At 42.1% G+C, this 15104-nt stretch overlaps 1 protein-coding gene across 1 annotated transcript in view; it reads right to left on the bottom strand.

Annotated features, from left to right (window-relative positions):
* Positions 1-3918: 3918 nt before the first annotated feature.
* The window catches only part of LOC122161706 (c-Maf inducing protein), a 99957-nt gene continuing 88771 nt past the window's right edge, over positions 3919-15104 (bottom strand). The window contains exons 4-10 of the mRNA XM_042821283.1: positions 14283-14444; positions 13122-13163; positions 10235-10297; positions 9107-9187; positions 5744-5847; positions 5075-5179; positions 3919-4306 (exon numbers count right to left, since the gene is read on the bottom strand). Coding sequence (XP_042677217.1) covers positions 3949-4306; positions 5075-5179; positions 5744-5847; positions 9107-9187; positions 10235-10297; positions 13122-13163; positions 14283-14444 — 915 coding nt within the window. The 3' untranslated portion in view covers positions 3919-3948. The remainder of the gene's footprint in view (positions 4307-5074; positions 5180-5743; positions 5848-9106; positions 9188-10234; positions 10298-13121; positions 13164-14282; positions 14445-15104) is intronic.

Raw genomic sequence — 15104 nt, 5'->3', positions numbered from 1 at the left:
AGGTGTTGGAAGCAGTGAGGGAGGGCCACCATTTGCCCCAGCTGAGAAGCCTGGCCCTAAGGCTGCACAGGAGGGGATGGAGCACAGAGATACGGGGAGGGCTTGGAGAACAAAGTCCCATTACAGCCCCTCAATGGGTGCCAAGTTGCACAGAGCTCAAGCCCCATGACCGGGCTTACAAACAGCCCTTCTGAAGGGACAGCCCGCAGCCCTGGCCAACCTGTCTGGCCTAATCCCCCTCCACAGTGATTTTGCCTTCGGGCCATCGTTGCTATCGGCCTGTCGACATAATACATTTTCCTTGCCAGGGATCACCTTTCACCAAAATGAAAACCTGCCCATATGTCATGTGCGGCACAAACAATCCAAAACATATTAGCAGCCCGGGGCAACCCTGATAAACATGACACAAGAGAATCCTCTTGGGATATGCAGAGCATGCCCCTGACCTATTGGGGAATGCGGGGAAGGCAGGGGAAGCTCCGGCGGAGACTTGCATTTGGAAGGCTGGCAGTCTTACCGCCCAGAGACGGCAAGCCCCAAATCCTCTTCGTTTTTAGAGCACAATAAGGAGACAAGGAGCAACTGTAAAGAAATAGCTTGTTTCTCTAGATCAAGAGGCTTGGCAAGATCAAACATCTTTTAGGCAACTTCTTTGTTACCTGGCAGGAAAAAGATGGCCAAGTCCTCCAACACATGTGCCCCTCTGATTCAGCTCCTCTGAATCACACTGCATGGGGCTGAGCTCAGGGCTGGGGCAGGCAAACAGCCCCTCGGGCCCTCTGTTAGGTACAGCACCAAGTGCCATCTGGAGCTCTTCGGACCACATCAGGTTTTGATGCTATTCACTCCATAGAAGAGGACACACAGCCTTGCTTACCACAAATTTTTCTAACCACAGATGTGATGTTCAAGCCTAAGTTCGACTGTACACGAAATTCCCTAATGCATAGAAAGATTAGCATTCAAGTAAGGAGCTGGGCAACGCTAAGCAGCTCTCAGATCCCCAGATTCAATATGATGCACGGAAAGATTTCAATTAATTTAGTGCATTTTCTAAGCACCAATTTAAGACCGTAGCATTCAGGCTGGCATCAATAACCTTATCAGAATCCAGACTGCATTAGGGGATATTGACATAGGAGTCTGATCTACTTCTGAGTGCAGGACGAAAATACTATGTTCCACTAAAGACTGCCCTTCCTCTGCCAACATCTTTCAATCCATGATTTCACGTTTTCCTGTAGTATGCAATAGTTGTGTATTGTTACTCAACCATGTTACAAAAGGTTCAAAGATATTTCTAGTGCTGTGAATACAGCCAAACTCTCTCTAATCTGCACTTTAGTCTTCTGTGCAAAAAGTGAGGCCTTACAGTGGCTATTAAATAATTGCTGTTACTTTCTAATCACTATTAGAAGCTTTTTATTCAAAAGTATGTATCACGTAGGCGTTAGGTGAACAATAAAAAGTCCTCTGCTGAAGAAAACTGTTAAGAATTCTCATTTGCTAGACTTTCAATAATTAAAATCTGCCTAAATAAATTACTCCCTGCTGCCCTAAGTTAATTATGCAAAAAAGAATACCATTGTTGGTGACTCTCTCGTTTTAATGATGATATTGAGTCAGACACCTAAAAGAACAATTAAATTCAATGCTAAGCAACTTATTTATGTTTGGCTTACCACTGTTATTAATAAGAACATTATTTTAGTGGCTGCCCGCTGAGAGCTCAGCTTCTGGATAGCTGTTATTTTCATAATGAATGTTTTCTTCCTATTGGCATGATCTCCAACTCCCTTTCTTCAAATCTTCCATTTTTCAAAGTACAGTAACAGTGTTTAGTACCTCAGAAAGGCTTTGTTCAAGAAGAGCTTGGCATGCAAAAAAATCAGCATCGTAACAGGATTGTCCAGCACTTCTGTCAGTAAGTACTAGCCCTTCTACAGTGCTTTTCCAATGCTTTATTTAGTTTACCATTATATTACAAATAAAGAAAATGATGCACATGAAAAAAGCAACTCATCTAAGACCTCCCAGTAAGCTAGCAGCAGAACCACGAATGGAACTCATTTGTGCATGAATGTTTTTGGGACCAAAAATAAAAAATAAATCCAAGGACGAACAGGAATGGAAGGGAACCCAAATCAGTGGAACTGTGAGCTGTGTGACAATATATACCAGCTGTGGTGCTGGCTTAGACACTGCCTTGTATTTTCACAGGTTGTGATTTCTTAAGCAGGGTGTGGGTTCCGGCAAGGCAGTCTAAGGGAAGTTGCATCAATTGTGATCGTGAAAATAAAAAAAATAAAAACTGATTAAAAATTGTTTTAAGGTACAGAATGAAATACAGAGTTCTTGGTGCAGGAAGTAATATGGGAATGGAGACCTGGCATATCAAACTTTGAAAATTTAGAGAGACTGTGAGGACGAACATGCCTGTTTGCAAATGTGTTTGTAAGTGTGTGTCAGCTGCGTGATGAAACCAAAACCGTCAGTGCTTAATGAGTCAGCATCCAAGCCAGCATCAGGACTGAAAGGGTTCACAGTGTTTATGGAAAACATCTAGAGTCATGGGGACAGGAATAAATACACAACATGTTTAATGCAGCACCTGGGTCTCAGTGCATGAAGACTTAGAAACCATTAGATGGAGGAAAGACAGATGCCCTGCAATTCTAAATGCTAACATTCCTGAAGGTAGAGAATAGGGTAAGGAAACAAAAATTATCCTTCAGCAGCCTCCTGCTCAAGAATCTAATGGGAACAGTACCTTGGATCCATTTGTCCCGTCTCCAACTCTGTTTGTCCTTACAATTGTATTTGCAAGACAGCTCAAAGGTGAGTGAAGTAATTACATTAACATTGGTGTTAAATATTCTGAAAATACTGAAAATGTGGGAAAAAAAAACTTTCACAAAATCCTTCATTACGGCATTTGGACTTCATGCAGTTCCTGGAAAATGTGCACCCAGGCTAGCACTTGACTCCACTGTAGTTAAATACAGTTTACAGAGGAGTCTGAATTTTACCCACTGTTGTGTAATATTAAAATAAAAAAAATCAACTATTACTTCATTAAGCCTTTCATTGTTTAAAAATCATTAGTGTTTGCCTATAGACATACTGCCACACAGTAGGAAAGCTGTATGTCAAAGCCAACAAAACTGTTTCAGGTTGTTTTCCTTCATGAACATATGTTCTATTACAAGCTTCTATTCTGCAGTCCACTTTCTGTGTTACTCCTTCTTTCATTTATTTATTTATCCAGGAGATAAGCAAGCGTTTCCCAGAGAACTTTGTATTTTACATTCCTCTTGAACATATTCAGAAGATTTGCCTCCCAGGAAACTATGAAGCCATCATACAGTAAAGGTTATTTGAGCACTCGTTCATTATACAGGTTTGCTGTACCAAAGCAATCGATCAACAAACAGAGGATCTATTATAACAGAAGTAAATTTGAGCAGGCCATAAAAATTCTACAAACATGCAAGGAGAATACCTAAATGACAAATACTGTCCTCATCCAGCTCCTGAAGAAGCCAAGGCAGCAGTGCTGCATATTGCTGCACAAGCCACATGCCTAACATGGGTCTACATTTTTGAGCTTTGTCTTGGGCAATCCCAACAGCCCTGGAGGAGATAAATGGATCTTTTATTTTGGCAGCTAAGAACAAAACAGAAACCACTGGCAACAACGTCCTGTCTTCTGTAACATGCGTGAGGCTCACTGTACAAATAAGCTTTCCCTTTTCATCTTCCTAATGCTATTTTTAGAATGTATTGGCAGTGCCAGATGTCTCTTTCAGAGGCTAGACGCCAGTGCTGGAGTTAGATTTATAACCGTGTGCTTGCTGGCCACAGATGTTGAAGAAGAGAGGCCTGTGGGAAAAGCTCCCCCATTGCTAAGATGACACTGTTCAAAACGCTGTTTAAAATAGTTACTCACAGCATCTTGAGTATTTCCACATAGCAGCCAAGGATCCTGTCTGCCTGGGCGCTCAGCTCAATGCTCATGGTGCTGCAGGTGGGACTGACCATCAAGCAGTCAATCAGGTTGGGCTCGCTGTCATTGCCCACGTTGGCTGTCATCTTCTGATTAGCCTTGTTGTTGTGCTCCACTTCCACATGGATCTCATTTGAAGTGACAATGACTGGCTTGAGCCGGGATTCAGTCAAGGTAGCCTCCTGAGAGACCAGGTCAGGACTCGTGTGAAGAAGGCGGAGGGGGAGATTAGGCTTTCGGTCACATTGCTGCTGGCAGCCATTCCGAATTTCCTTCAGGCTTGGCGAATTGTCTCGACTGAATTTTAAAAATAAACAAATAATTTCAATAGCCAGACATAGCAGTGAAGAGTGGGACAGAGAGAGAAACACGGAGAAACCAAGATCTGTCGCAATTTCCCACTGCTTTTCACCCTAGCCCACCATACTGCTTTCTCCTTTGTGACTGGATTATTGAAAGCAACTATAAATAGTAAAATGCTGTAACAGCACTACTCTGCAGCCCCTACGCTACAAAGATTTCAGCTTTTCATTAGTCCAGTGGACATGCCAGTTTAGTATAAAGGTGAACTTTCCCATCGAAGTTGAGCAAAGCTGTAACAGGATCCATGCCCAAGTATGTATCTGGCTACAGTGCATGCCCAGACACTTGTCTGCAGCCCTCGTGTCTGGAATTTCTGTTGGACACTACACAGCCCCTGTCCGTGCTCTACCATGAGGAAAGTCAGATAGCCATAAACAAACAGGAAACACAGCAGACAGGAACCCTTCGTGTCTACTGGAAATTGGCTCGTGTGTCAGGAGCTGCAGCACCTATCTTGTGGTAAGTCAGGAATCAGATTTTCCACAATAATGGAGACAGTATCATGAAACCAGCTCAGGTTCAAAGCTGTGGATATGCAGGGATTTACACACAACCCCTTCTAGCAATGGGTGGAGTGAGAATGAAGACATGCTCCCACACACCCATGCTCACAGCAACCTTGTTTACAGCCTGAATGAAAACTCTTTGATGCCAAGGGTTTGAAAGTGAGAAATACAGGGTGAGCTGAAAATTCATACTGACCTGTTGATAAACTCTTCGTAACATGAATAAATGGCTGCTAAGCAGACAGCTACAAGATTTGGCAGAACTCTAGGATGGGGGCATTGTCCCGTTGGACCGTGCATGCTGAAAAACAAAAGCCAAGATGACATCACTGCAATGAAGATTTCTGTGGGCAAAAAGAGTCAGACAGAAGGAGGTGCTGGAATAGGCAGTCTTGGGGAATCCTAAGGAAGGTCATAAGAGAGTTATTTTAACATTGTAAATCGCCATCAAATAGTCTACTTCAGACGAAGGCCAAGTTGCTTCTTCAGTTCATTCAATGTGGTATCTCTACAGTTCCTCTGAAAGCTCACATGACTGAGCATTATGGGGTCTAAAGTTGATGGGAATTTCTCTATAAAGGCTTTGAGTCTCAATGTATAATGGAAATGTACATACAGTGGTGTCCATTCACCTCCAGTGTGTATACAGTCAGAAAACCCCATATATTCTCATACATTTGAGAATAAGCTAAAAAAAAGTTTTCAGCAACATTTCCGTATGGACACCTCTCACTTATCTGCTGTTTGCCAGTACTGAACCAGCTACTCACAGGTAAGCACAGAGATGAGCGGGGTTGGGAGAAGTAATGGAAATAAGCATGCAGACAGGCCTGGAAAATACAGCGTAACATTAAATGTAACTAACCTATGAATAAACTTCTTCACCACCTCCATTCCAGCATTCAGCTCATTCAAAGCCAGAATGTACTCCTGAGTAAACAGACGCAATCGAGGGCATTTCCCAAAATCCTGTCCAAAAAGGAGAGACTCAGTGAAGATGGTGAAACATGCTTGCAATGTACATTGAAATTGTGGGTTTTCAAAAGAAATCCATTCAAACACAACTGAATTCACTCTGTTGCTATGCTGACAGCTTCAGGAGCACAGTACCACTGCACGCTGAAGTAATGTGCTGCTCCCTAATAATGGCATGCTTTGCAATTTCCTTTCCACTCAGATCTTCGGAGTACTGAGCCCAAACCCAGGGCCACCAAAACAGGAGGGATGTGAACCTGATGAAGCAGGTCCAGAGAAGGGCCACAAAGATGATCAAAGGGCTGAAGCACCTCTCCTATGAAAACAGATTGAGGGAGCTGAGCTCTAGCTTGGAGAACAGAAGGCTGTGGGGAGTTTCTTAGAAAGGCAACTTATGTATGCATTTTTACTTCAATATTTGACATACTGTCTATTCTGTTTTAAGTGAGAATCTTGTTTGACACATGACCTTTAAGTGATTAAGTATAAAACACAGATCAGTTCTCTCTCTAGGGATCTCTACCCTTAGGTACAACATGAATTTGACAGGTGAGCTCAACAGTTGCTTGCTTTCAGTCCTGCCGTCAGCAAGGCACCTGCTAACTGAAATCTCACGTCTCCTCACCTTCCATGCTATTTTGAGACGTGAAAGGAGTACAATCTGCTGTCTGATAAGTGCTATTCCTCAGCACATTTCCTCAAATTTTTGCAGGTGCAACCTTATGATATAGGTTTTACAGAGCTGCAGAACTGAATTTCTAAGTGTTGAGCAGGACCCACTGCATACCTCCTAGTTTTCCCTCCAGCACCTGGATGGGGAAGAGGAGTCAACACGAAAAACTAAATGGCACCTTTGTTAACATGCCAGGGCTCTGTGAAAGAGAAGACATGCTTCCAAAGTGCCGACAGCTTCTGTTACTTATCTTGCTTTCAGGGACTTCTAGAGCATAACATCTGATAGGTTTTACAACTAGAGAAAATTACCAAAAATGTGAGTGCAAGCCTAGACAGAACAGTGATCCCTTCAAATCTCCATGTCGCTCTTTGCCACTGCTGAATGGATACGTGGTAACTTCACACAGGAAAAGGACTGTCAGTGATTTCACAGTTGGTATTATAATTAAATCCACTGAATATCTAACAGCTCCTCCTGGCAGTGCAAATGCACTTGGTTCCACAGCACAAGATCACACTGACTTCATACCTCCCCTGGTGCCATTTAACTTCATGGGAACTCCTTACACGATGGCTCATGCAGTTACAGTGTATGAATATTTGCAACCCCATAAGTGCCCTATAACTGAAACTGGAACAAAAGCCCAGGAGATTGCAAAGAGGATGTCATTGCTGGAAGCTCTAAAATAAAATACCTCCAAAAATAATATGATGCTCTGTCACCACATCAGGTTCTAAATGATGTACACTATCCATACTGTTCATTCTTAAGATATAAAGCAATAATGGTTGTATTCAAACATTTGGGCTGAGCCCTCAAGGAGCTGAAATCAGAAGGCAGAGAGGCTTCAAGCACTTCCAGAGCAACTCAGCACATCCCCAGCCTACACCTACTAGTGAGCATCAGCATGACAAATGCTATCCTTACTCTTTTGGGACTTCAGCACGATAGACAAATAAAGCACTCTCTCTCTGTTTTATAAGTGTGAAAATGTGAGCAGAATTTGCCACCAACTTACCAGAGATTACAGAGGAAAGTAGTGGCAAAGGTTGGAGCAGACAGCCAGCTTTCCTGCTTTAAGCACACTAAATTGCACGTGGCCTCCTAAGGTTATGAAGTTTACTGCCAACAGCACTGTCTCCCTGAAGGATTACTTTATTTACATGCACACACACACATTCTTTAAAAGACTATTCAGTACAGAAATCCCCAGAGAGTAGTAAAGTGCCCAAATCCACTCCAATTAATATACGACACCGTAAATTCTCTGACTACACACTGCGGTACAGACATGTTGATTTTCAATCTGCAAATGTTAAGTACAGTAAATATACCCAATTCTCTGAAGCTAACCATATACAAGCACTACACTATGCATTTAGATTTTATTTGAGACCCCTCAAGAGCTCTGGATTCTTTAAAAAAAATCAGCCTGAAATCCAAGAATAACATTTACAGAATATTTCATTGAACGCTACAGAATATTCAAAAATGTTTACATGTCTGGAGAGCACAGGCACAGAGCCAGGAATATGACCTTTTCGCCATCTTAGGTTTCCCAGCCAGTTCTGTAAACTCAAGGAGTTAAATAATACTGTTATAAAAATAAGGAATAAGAACTGTTTTCTACTGGATCCATGCTGTACACAGGAAGACGGGATGGTTTCCAAAATTATACCAGTTAGTGAAATGGAATTGCTTCTGTAGCTGCAGAGGGATGAGACCCATCCCTGACATCACAGCTAGACTGACTGCTTTAAATATTTTACTTGTTAACTTTTTGCCACAGCGTTGTGAAGTAAAATTTATTTGCATAACATAAAAACCAAGGCTAGAAATTTAATATGCCTCAAAGAATGGAGGACCAGTAAGCACTCCAATCTCCCTTTGGAAAGGAACACAGATCATGCAAGAATGTATTCAGTGTTCAGTGAAGGGGGTGGAAAGAGAGGCTGGTTGGGCAGTCCCCAGCACTTATTCCAATCACTACCATGGAACTGATTGGCAACATGAAGAGGGAAAGCAGCCTAGGAAAGAACACTTAAATGACAGGAGTTCATAATGCCTGGAGTGAGAAGTATGGAGAACAAGTAGGAAAACACAAGGAAACTCAGGAAATTTGCATAAGAATACATTGGACATGAGTCTAAGGAAAAACAGAATTGCAGAGAGTTAGTACTGTTTTAAAGATAAAATGTTCAGGGTCTCAGTTCAAAAATCAAAAAAGCCCCTATTCTGATTTTGCTTTTTAATTGATTTTAAACCAATGTAACAGTAAGGATGACATGCAGAGCGTAAACAAGGAGCCAGGTGGGAGAAAGCTGGAGCAGAACGAGTTGGCACTGCTGCCCAGAGAAACACTCATCGAATCACAGCTTTGTCTGAATGCCACTGCATGCTCATTAGTTCTGTATTACGAAGCAATACGTGATTACATGCCACATTCACACTGGGGGGGTTGATTTTTGGTGTCACATTGCTTCGTGCCTTATGGACAAAACAGCAGTTGCTCATTACACGAGACGTCACAGTAAGATTGCTCTAACTTGCCCAGGTTCCCGTAAAGCACGCACTCACCATGTTGTGTTTGAGAATCCGCTGTACCACTGGTGTGAACACTTCTATCACAACCATTGACCGTGGGCGCTCTCGGCAGTGCTGTAAGGAACAAGTCATTGAGTGAGCTGCAGAATTAGCAAGGTGGGTCTCCCTCAGTCCAAATAATTTGGGCTGCAAAGGGCTCTTGAAGGTCATTTGGTCCAAACTTCTGCTCAAGGCAGGGCTAGTTCTGAAGACACATGAGCCCGCTCATTAAACCTGCCCACTCAAGTTCTGATTATCTCTAAGGAAGGAGAGTTCGTAGACTGTAATCAAAATTTCCCTTGCTGCAACTGTACAAAGCCTGTCTCATACCTTTAAAGATAATTAAGTTCTGAAGGGAGACCAAAGGCATGAAAAAATATGAAAGTGCCATGTAGGTTGGAGGCGGGCAACAAGAGTCTTAGAGGTATTTCAGTTTGAGTCTAGAAATAGCCCGAAGGCTGACTTACAAAAGTGAAACAAAGTCAGTGCTGTTTCTTGAAATTTGACCTAATTTCCAGTGTGACTGTTAACAAGTAACTCTGGGTAGGAAATTTAAGCAAGATCCAGACAGTCTGACAAATGTACATCCACTCATCAGCGAGCAGATTAAAGCAGACTTAAATCTGAAACACAAAGAAACCTAGAAGAAAAGTAATATTTACAAATTCCAAAGCTTTGCAATCCAAAATACTCCACACTGTACAGAAAAGATGCAAGCAGAAGCATGGATTTACCAGGAAAGAGGACGAGTCCTTAGGATCTTTCTGCTGACATTACCCAATGACACAGTACCATTACGCCTGAGTTACACACCACAATACCAACCCACTGACTTCAGTGATTTTGCATTAACTAAATAGAACACAGTAGGACAACTCATGTACCCTGATCGAGGTGGAGGAGTCTGAAGATCTGAACTCTTATAAATTATCAGTACTATGCAGGCTGATGCAGTAAAAATATGGATCCATTTATCAGACTGCTGCTGTCAGCTATTTCAATATCACTGATTGCTGACCAGAAGATTTGGGCATGAGGTAAGGATTTAAAGAAGAAACCAAAACCCCCTCTGGGAACTACACTCAGGTACAAGCAGGAGATTTCAGAAGGTTGTTTTTATACCTTGCAGAAAAATTCACAGAGGTCGGGAGGAGGATGGTTGTTTTCCAGCAAAGGTGCAATTGCCTATAGAAAAAGAGAGAAGTAAATTAATTAGAAGACTACAACAGCAGTAAGCTTTTTGAAGGGGATTTTTTTTTTTCCCCAAAAAGAGAGGTCACTTCACTTTTAAAAAAGGACAAAAGTATCTATATAGAAATTAGAGATGGGCTGTGCATTTTACGTGTAAGCTTACACTTACTATGAACCCTCTGGAAATCTTTGCTTTCAAATACACCAGTGTAAACCCACAACACTTTTTTTTAAGGGTTTGAATGAAAACAAGAGCAGATCCATTGTTTTGGTATGTAGCACAGCAAGGACAACTCTGCTTCACTGTTTCAGTAATAACATCTCTCTAAAAGATACAACAGAAAAACTTCAAGCAAACATGTGTCTCTTATGAAAGAGTTCAAGCTCACACACAGCCAACAAATCATGAAAAGAAATATAGCACTCACCTGGAAAGACCCTATTTATCAAAATCAAACATCTAACTTTCTGAAATCATTCCTCGTTTGCTTCTGTGCAAAACCAATGTGGTTATGCTTAGCAAATACATTGGAGGTCATACCTGGCACTGAGAGCATAATGAGCCTACTTTGTTGTTACTTCCCTTGTAAATTAGAAAACAGTACTAGAACAATGTATTCTCTCTACATGATGGTGCCTTTGGGCTTTTCCAATCTTGAGCTAAAGGGATTCCCAGTACCCATTTAAAAGACTCTAAACATAGCAGCTAGGACATTTTGTATTGAGCAACTGAACACCAGATATTTTATCTGGATGGCGTCTGCAGTTTTACTATGGTAGCCTATTTTGCATTGTGCTCTCCCTCTCGTCTTCTTCAGTATTTCAGCCTCAGTGAGTTTGCTCAAAATGTGTTTCACAACAGCCACGTTCACAAGCAAACAGGTTAAGATTAATGTGAATTTCAACAATGAAACCCATATGCACCTGCAAGACCTGTCTGGGCTACCATGTAATATTTGTGAAGCTTCTGTTCATTCTGGTGTGCCAACTACATGTAACTAGTCACTACCTCTGCTGGCAGCACAGCAACAGTGGCCCGATGGAGAAGGCAACGCTGAGCAATGAGACCAGAGCATCTCTGCTACCCACCCAACACCCAAACCAAGGAACGTTTTTCAATTCACCTCCTGCAGCGTCAGTCATAGCGCCTGCCAACCTCCACCAGCCAGGCAATGCAAAAACCCCACATCTTTGTGTTTGTGTGACCACTGCCAGAGGATCACTGCCTCAGAGGTGGAGCTGGTTGGCTGTCAGCCTACGAAAAAACGAGCTGTTTTGTTCAGCCCAGTCCCTACTGGATGTAGGTAACTGACTTTATCAAGCGCGTCCCAACTCTGCCTGTACAGTCACTGTGGAAGAGGGACAACGTGAGAGAAGCCTGTGTTCTTTCTGTGCCCTGTGGTTAAAGGCAGAACCCTGCTGTCTCACATCACCCAGCTGTGAGCAATATCCCTTACCAGGAAGGGATGACTAGTAATATTGATCTGTTCCAGGATCATATAGAGAAGGAAAGATGGTTTCATCCGCACAGCAAATCACTGTGTACTTCTACGACATGACACATATATCAGTAACAGCAGTACTTCCTAATAATAACATAGTTTAGCTGCACAGTAGCAGAAAACACCAACTCCTTCATGGCTGGGCACAACCTGCAGCAGGGCATGACTGAATGAAGCAGCCAGCTCTCAGAACCACTGATAAATGTTGGCTGTAAGGACCTTTAGAGGCCATTTAGCCAAAGATCCCTGCTCACAGCAGGGCTACCTGACATCTTCTGTTAAAAAGTCCTTCCCTCAAAACACAGCTCTGACTGGAAGACTGAACTGGAGGAAAACAAAAGCTACAGCAGATCACAAAGAGAAGTAAATGCCACCTCAGAAACTTATCTCAGTGACTGATCACAGCTAAAACGGTATCTTAAGCAGCAGCTAAACACAATTCACACCTACTGGCAGCACCATGCTGCCTTGTCACTTTGCAGAAAGATCCAAGGAGATGTGATACCATCAGGCGGTGAAGTTCTAGATTTGATTACTGGGAAAATCTCCTGGAAATTGCCAGTGACTGAAATTAAATTATAGTGATGGGGAAGCAATTTCCACCTCTCTGATAAATTGTTGAGATTCTGTATTTTGTTACACTGAGGTTGCCATTTGATTCACTTATTTCTATGCCTAAATAAACACAACTTACAGAAGAGATAAAAGTTGAGGAGGGTATTACTACAAACCAAGTGAACAGGGGGTTAAACTGCAGTGGTGCATACACGTAACTACACTTGCAAAAAACAAGCACTTGCTCACATACCACCAGAAATTGAGACATTCTGTGTATGGCAGCATTAGCCCCTCAGGAAACTACTAAGCCTAAGGGTTTTATAGGGCACATCTGGAAATGATGTTTTTTTGACTATTTAAAGTACATATACAGATACAAACATAGCACTCTATAGCCCAGTAACAAGACCATTTTGAGAGAGGATTAACCCTACTTACGCTGTGCTGTTTCATACAAGGAAACTACCATGAAACATTAAAAGAGGAACAACAAGCCACATGAAAACTGATAGTCCAAGTGGGTTTGATCCACCCAAAACTTACTGACAGTGATAGAAGTGCTTTCCCCTACTTAGAATCATAGAATCATAGAATCATAGAATCGCCAAGGTTGGAAAAGACCTAAAAGATCACCCAGTCCAACCGTTCACCTATTCCCAATACTTCCCAAACTTCCCTAGGACAGAGGCTTAAGCAGTAAGAGAAGTGTTATCAACCAATACAGATTTGTCCCCAGATCTGGACAGAAAGTTACTCACCACAATAATGCTCTCGTGGTCTTGAGTGGTTAAGTTGTTGTTCTGAAGGGATTAAACAGAAGAAATGAGTGAGCAAACAGTACTGAGCTGGTACACCAGCATACACTGTACTCTGCTACCATCAGGCATCAGAAGAAATGCTCAAGGCTGCAATTGTTGATTTCAGAATTAAATTAATCTTATTAAAATCATTCTCTTAAGGAAGATCTTATACCACCTGGTACAAGAGGCTGTACAAGCTTCCACTTCTTCCTAAGCACTATCAGATTCAAGGCTCCCCAGCCATGAAAGCTGAGCAAGCACCAGGATGCCAGAATAGAATTCAATGAAATGGAAAACTAAAGCTAGTGATAAACTTCTTAAGCAGTTTTCTGCCACTAGGCTGTACAATTCTAAGAAAATTAGTAAAAGAATTGTTGGATACCATTTTTGGTCGTATAATAACTGCTACAGTTTTCCTGAAGTTCCTTCTTCTAAAATGGACCTGGTACAAGCCAATAAACCTACTGGAAGTCATTGGTTTTGACTAATGCGGTGGTTTTGGCTCTCTCCACAGCATGATCCATTCAGAGGTCACAAAGTTTTAGGCTGTTAAGATCTTAACTGACTGCAAGAACACCAGTTAGCAACTTCTATGGTTATCACAAATCTTTGCACATCAGAACTGGGACACCAAAAACTTGCCTGGCATTATACTTCCTATCCATGAAAAGTTAATTATCTGAAACAGATGTAAATGTCTCTGAAGAAGAAGAGTACTTTTCTTTTAGATAACTTGTAATAGAAAGTTGCACGATGAATTTATTAGCAAATACATATTGTTGGCCTTGTTCAGGCATTACCAGCCATGTAAACAAAGCCAGTGGAATAGAAGTCAAGGGGAGTTTCACCACTTACTTGAAATAAGGCTTGAATCAGATCCATAACAAATTTACCATGAATAACCAAACAAAACCCCATAGCCTCAAGAGAAAACACATTGTTTCTGGAAATAAACCAAACATGGATCAAATTCTCTTTTTCTCCAACAAGTACAAATTCCACTCAAATCACGAGCAGAAGAATTTTGAAAGACCAAGTTAAAATAAAACCCACGCATGAACTTTTAAACTATTTGTCCCTCATCTAAAGTGACAGTGTCTTGCAGGAGCACGGCCATACCTCTGAGAGCAGTTTTGAGACGATCTCCAGTGGTGCTTGGTGAATTGAATCATCCTGGAGCGGAGATGTCAGCGCCATATCCACCAGTGTCCTGATCTCCTTCAGCACCACCTCCCAGCGGCTGGGGTTGCTGAGCACCTTCTTGTACTTGTATATCTTCTTCTACAAGGAAAAGGAAAGGCTCGTGTCAACAGCATCTTGCTGATTTAGATGTATACTTATGTTCGACCTTCAAGTGGATTGCTCTGTATTTTGAGTTTTGCCTTTCCTGTTTGCTAAAAGGCTGTACTTAAACACTTTTAAATGGAAAATAAAACCAATGGTTTCCTTTGATTTTGAAACCAGTTTTTAAACTCCACAGCATTTCTTTCCACCACTTTCTCCTGAGAACACCTTACTCCTCAGCCTAACCACAGGTACTTGCTACTGCACTGGTTCCAAAGCTCTAGGACTTCTTAAGGAAGCTAATCACAGGGATGAGGAGGTCATAATATCATTCCACAGATGTTTTATTCTGTGTTGCTCATTGACAAACTTGCATTCAGAACAAATAAAAATGAACTTCATCACGGTGACAAATTCCCACAGATCCACAGGTCGTTTTTTCTCCCTTTCCTTGAAGGTCAAGAGTAGCAGTTTCATGACTCTCCAGTGGTGACAGGAACACACTGGCTGGGTCTTTAAGCCCTCCCTGCAGCAGCATGTCAGCACTTCCATGCTCAGGCTGCCCAGCAACATCATTCCTCACTCCTTGCTGGCTGCTCTGAGCTCCAGGCAGCTCCCAGCAGCTCCTCGGCAGCCACATTGCCACACGACTGCACT

The sequence above is a fragment of the Centrocercus urophasianus genome, unplaced genomic scaffold, assembly GCF_019232065.1.
Source record: "Centrocercus urophasianus isolate 14NV4802_14NV808 unplaced genomic scaffold, USGS_Curo_1.0 seq_2, whole genome shotgun sequence".
Taxonomy (NCBI): domain Eukaryota; kingdom Metazoa; phylum Chordata; class Aves; order Galliformes; family Phasianidae; genus Centrocercus; species Centrocercus urophasianus.
This window is presented reverse-complemented; position numbering and strand designations above follow the sequence as displayed.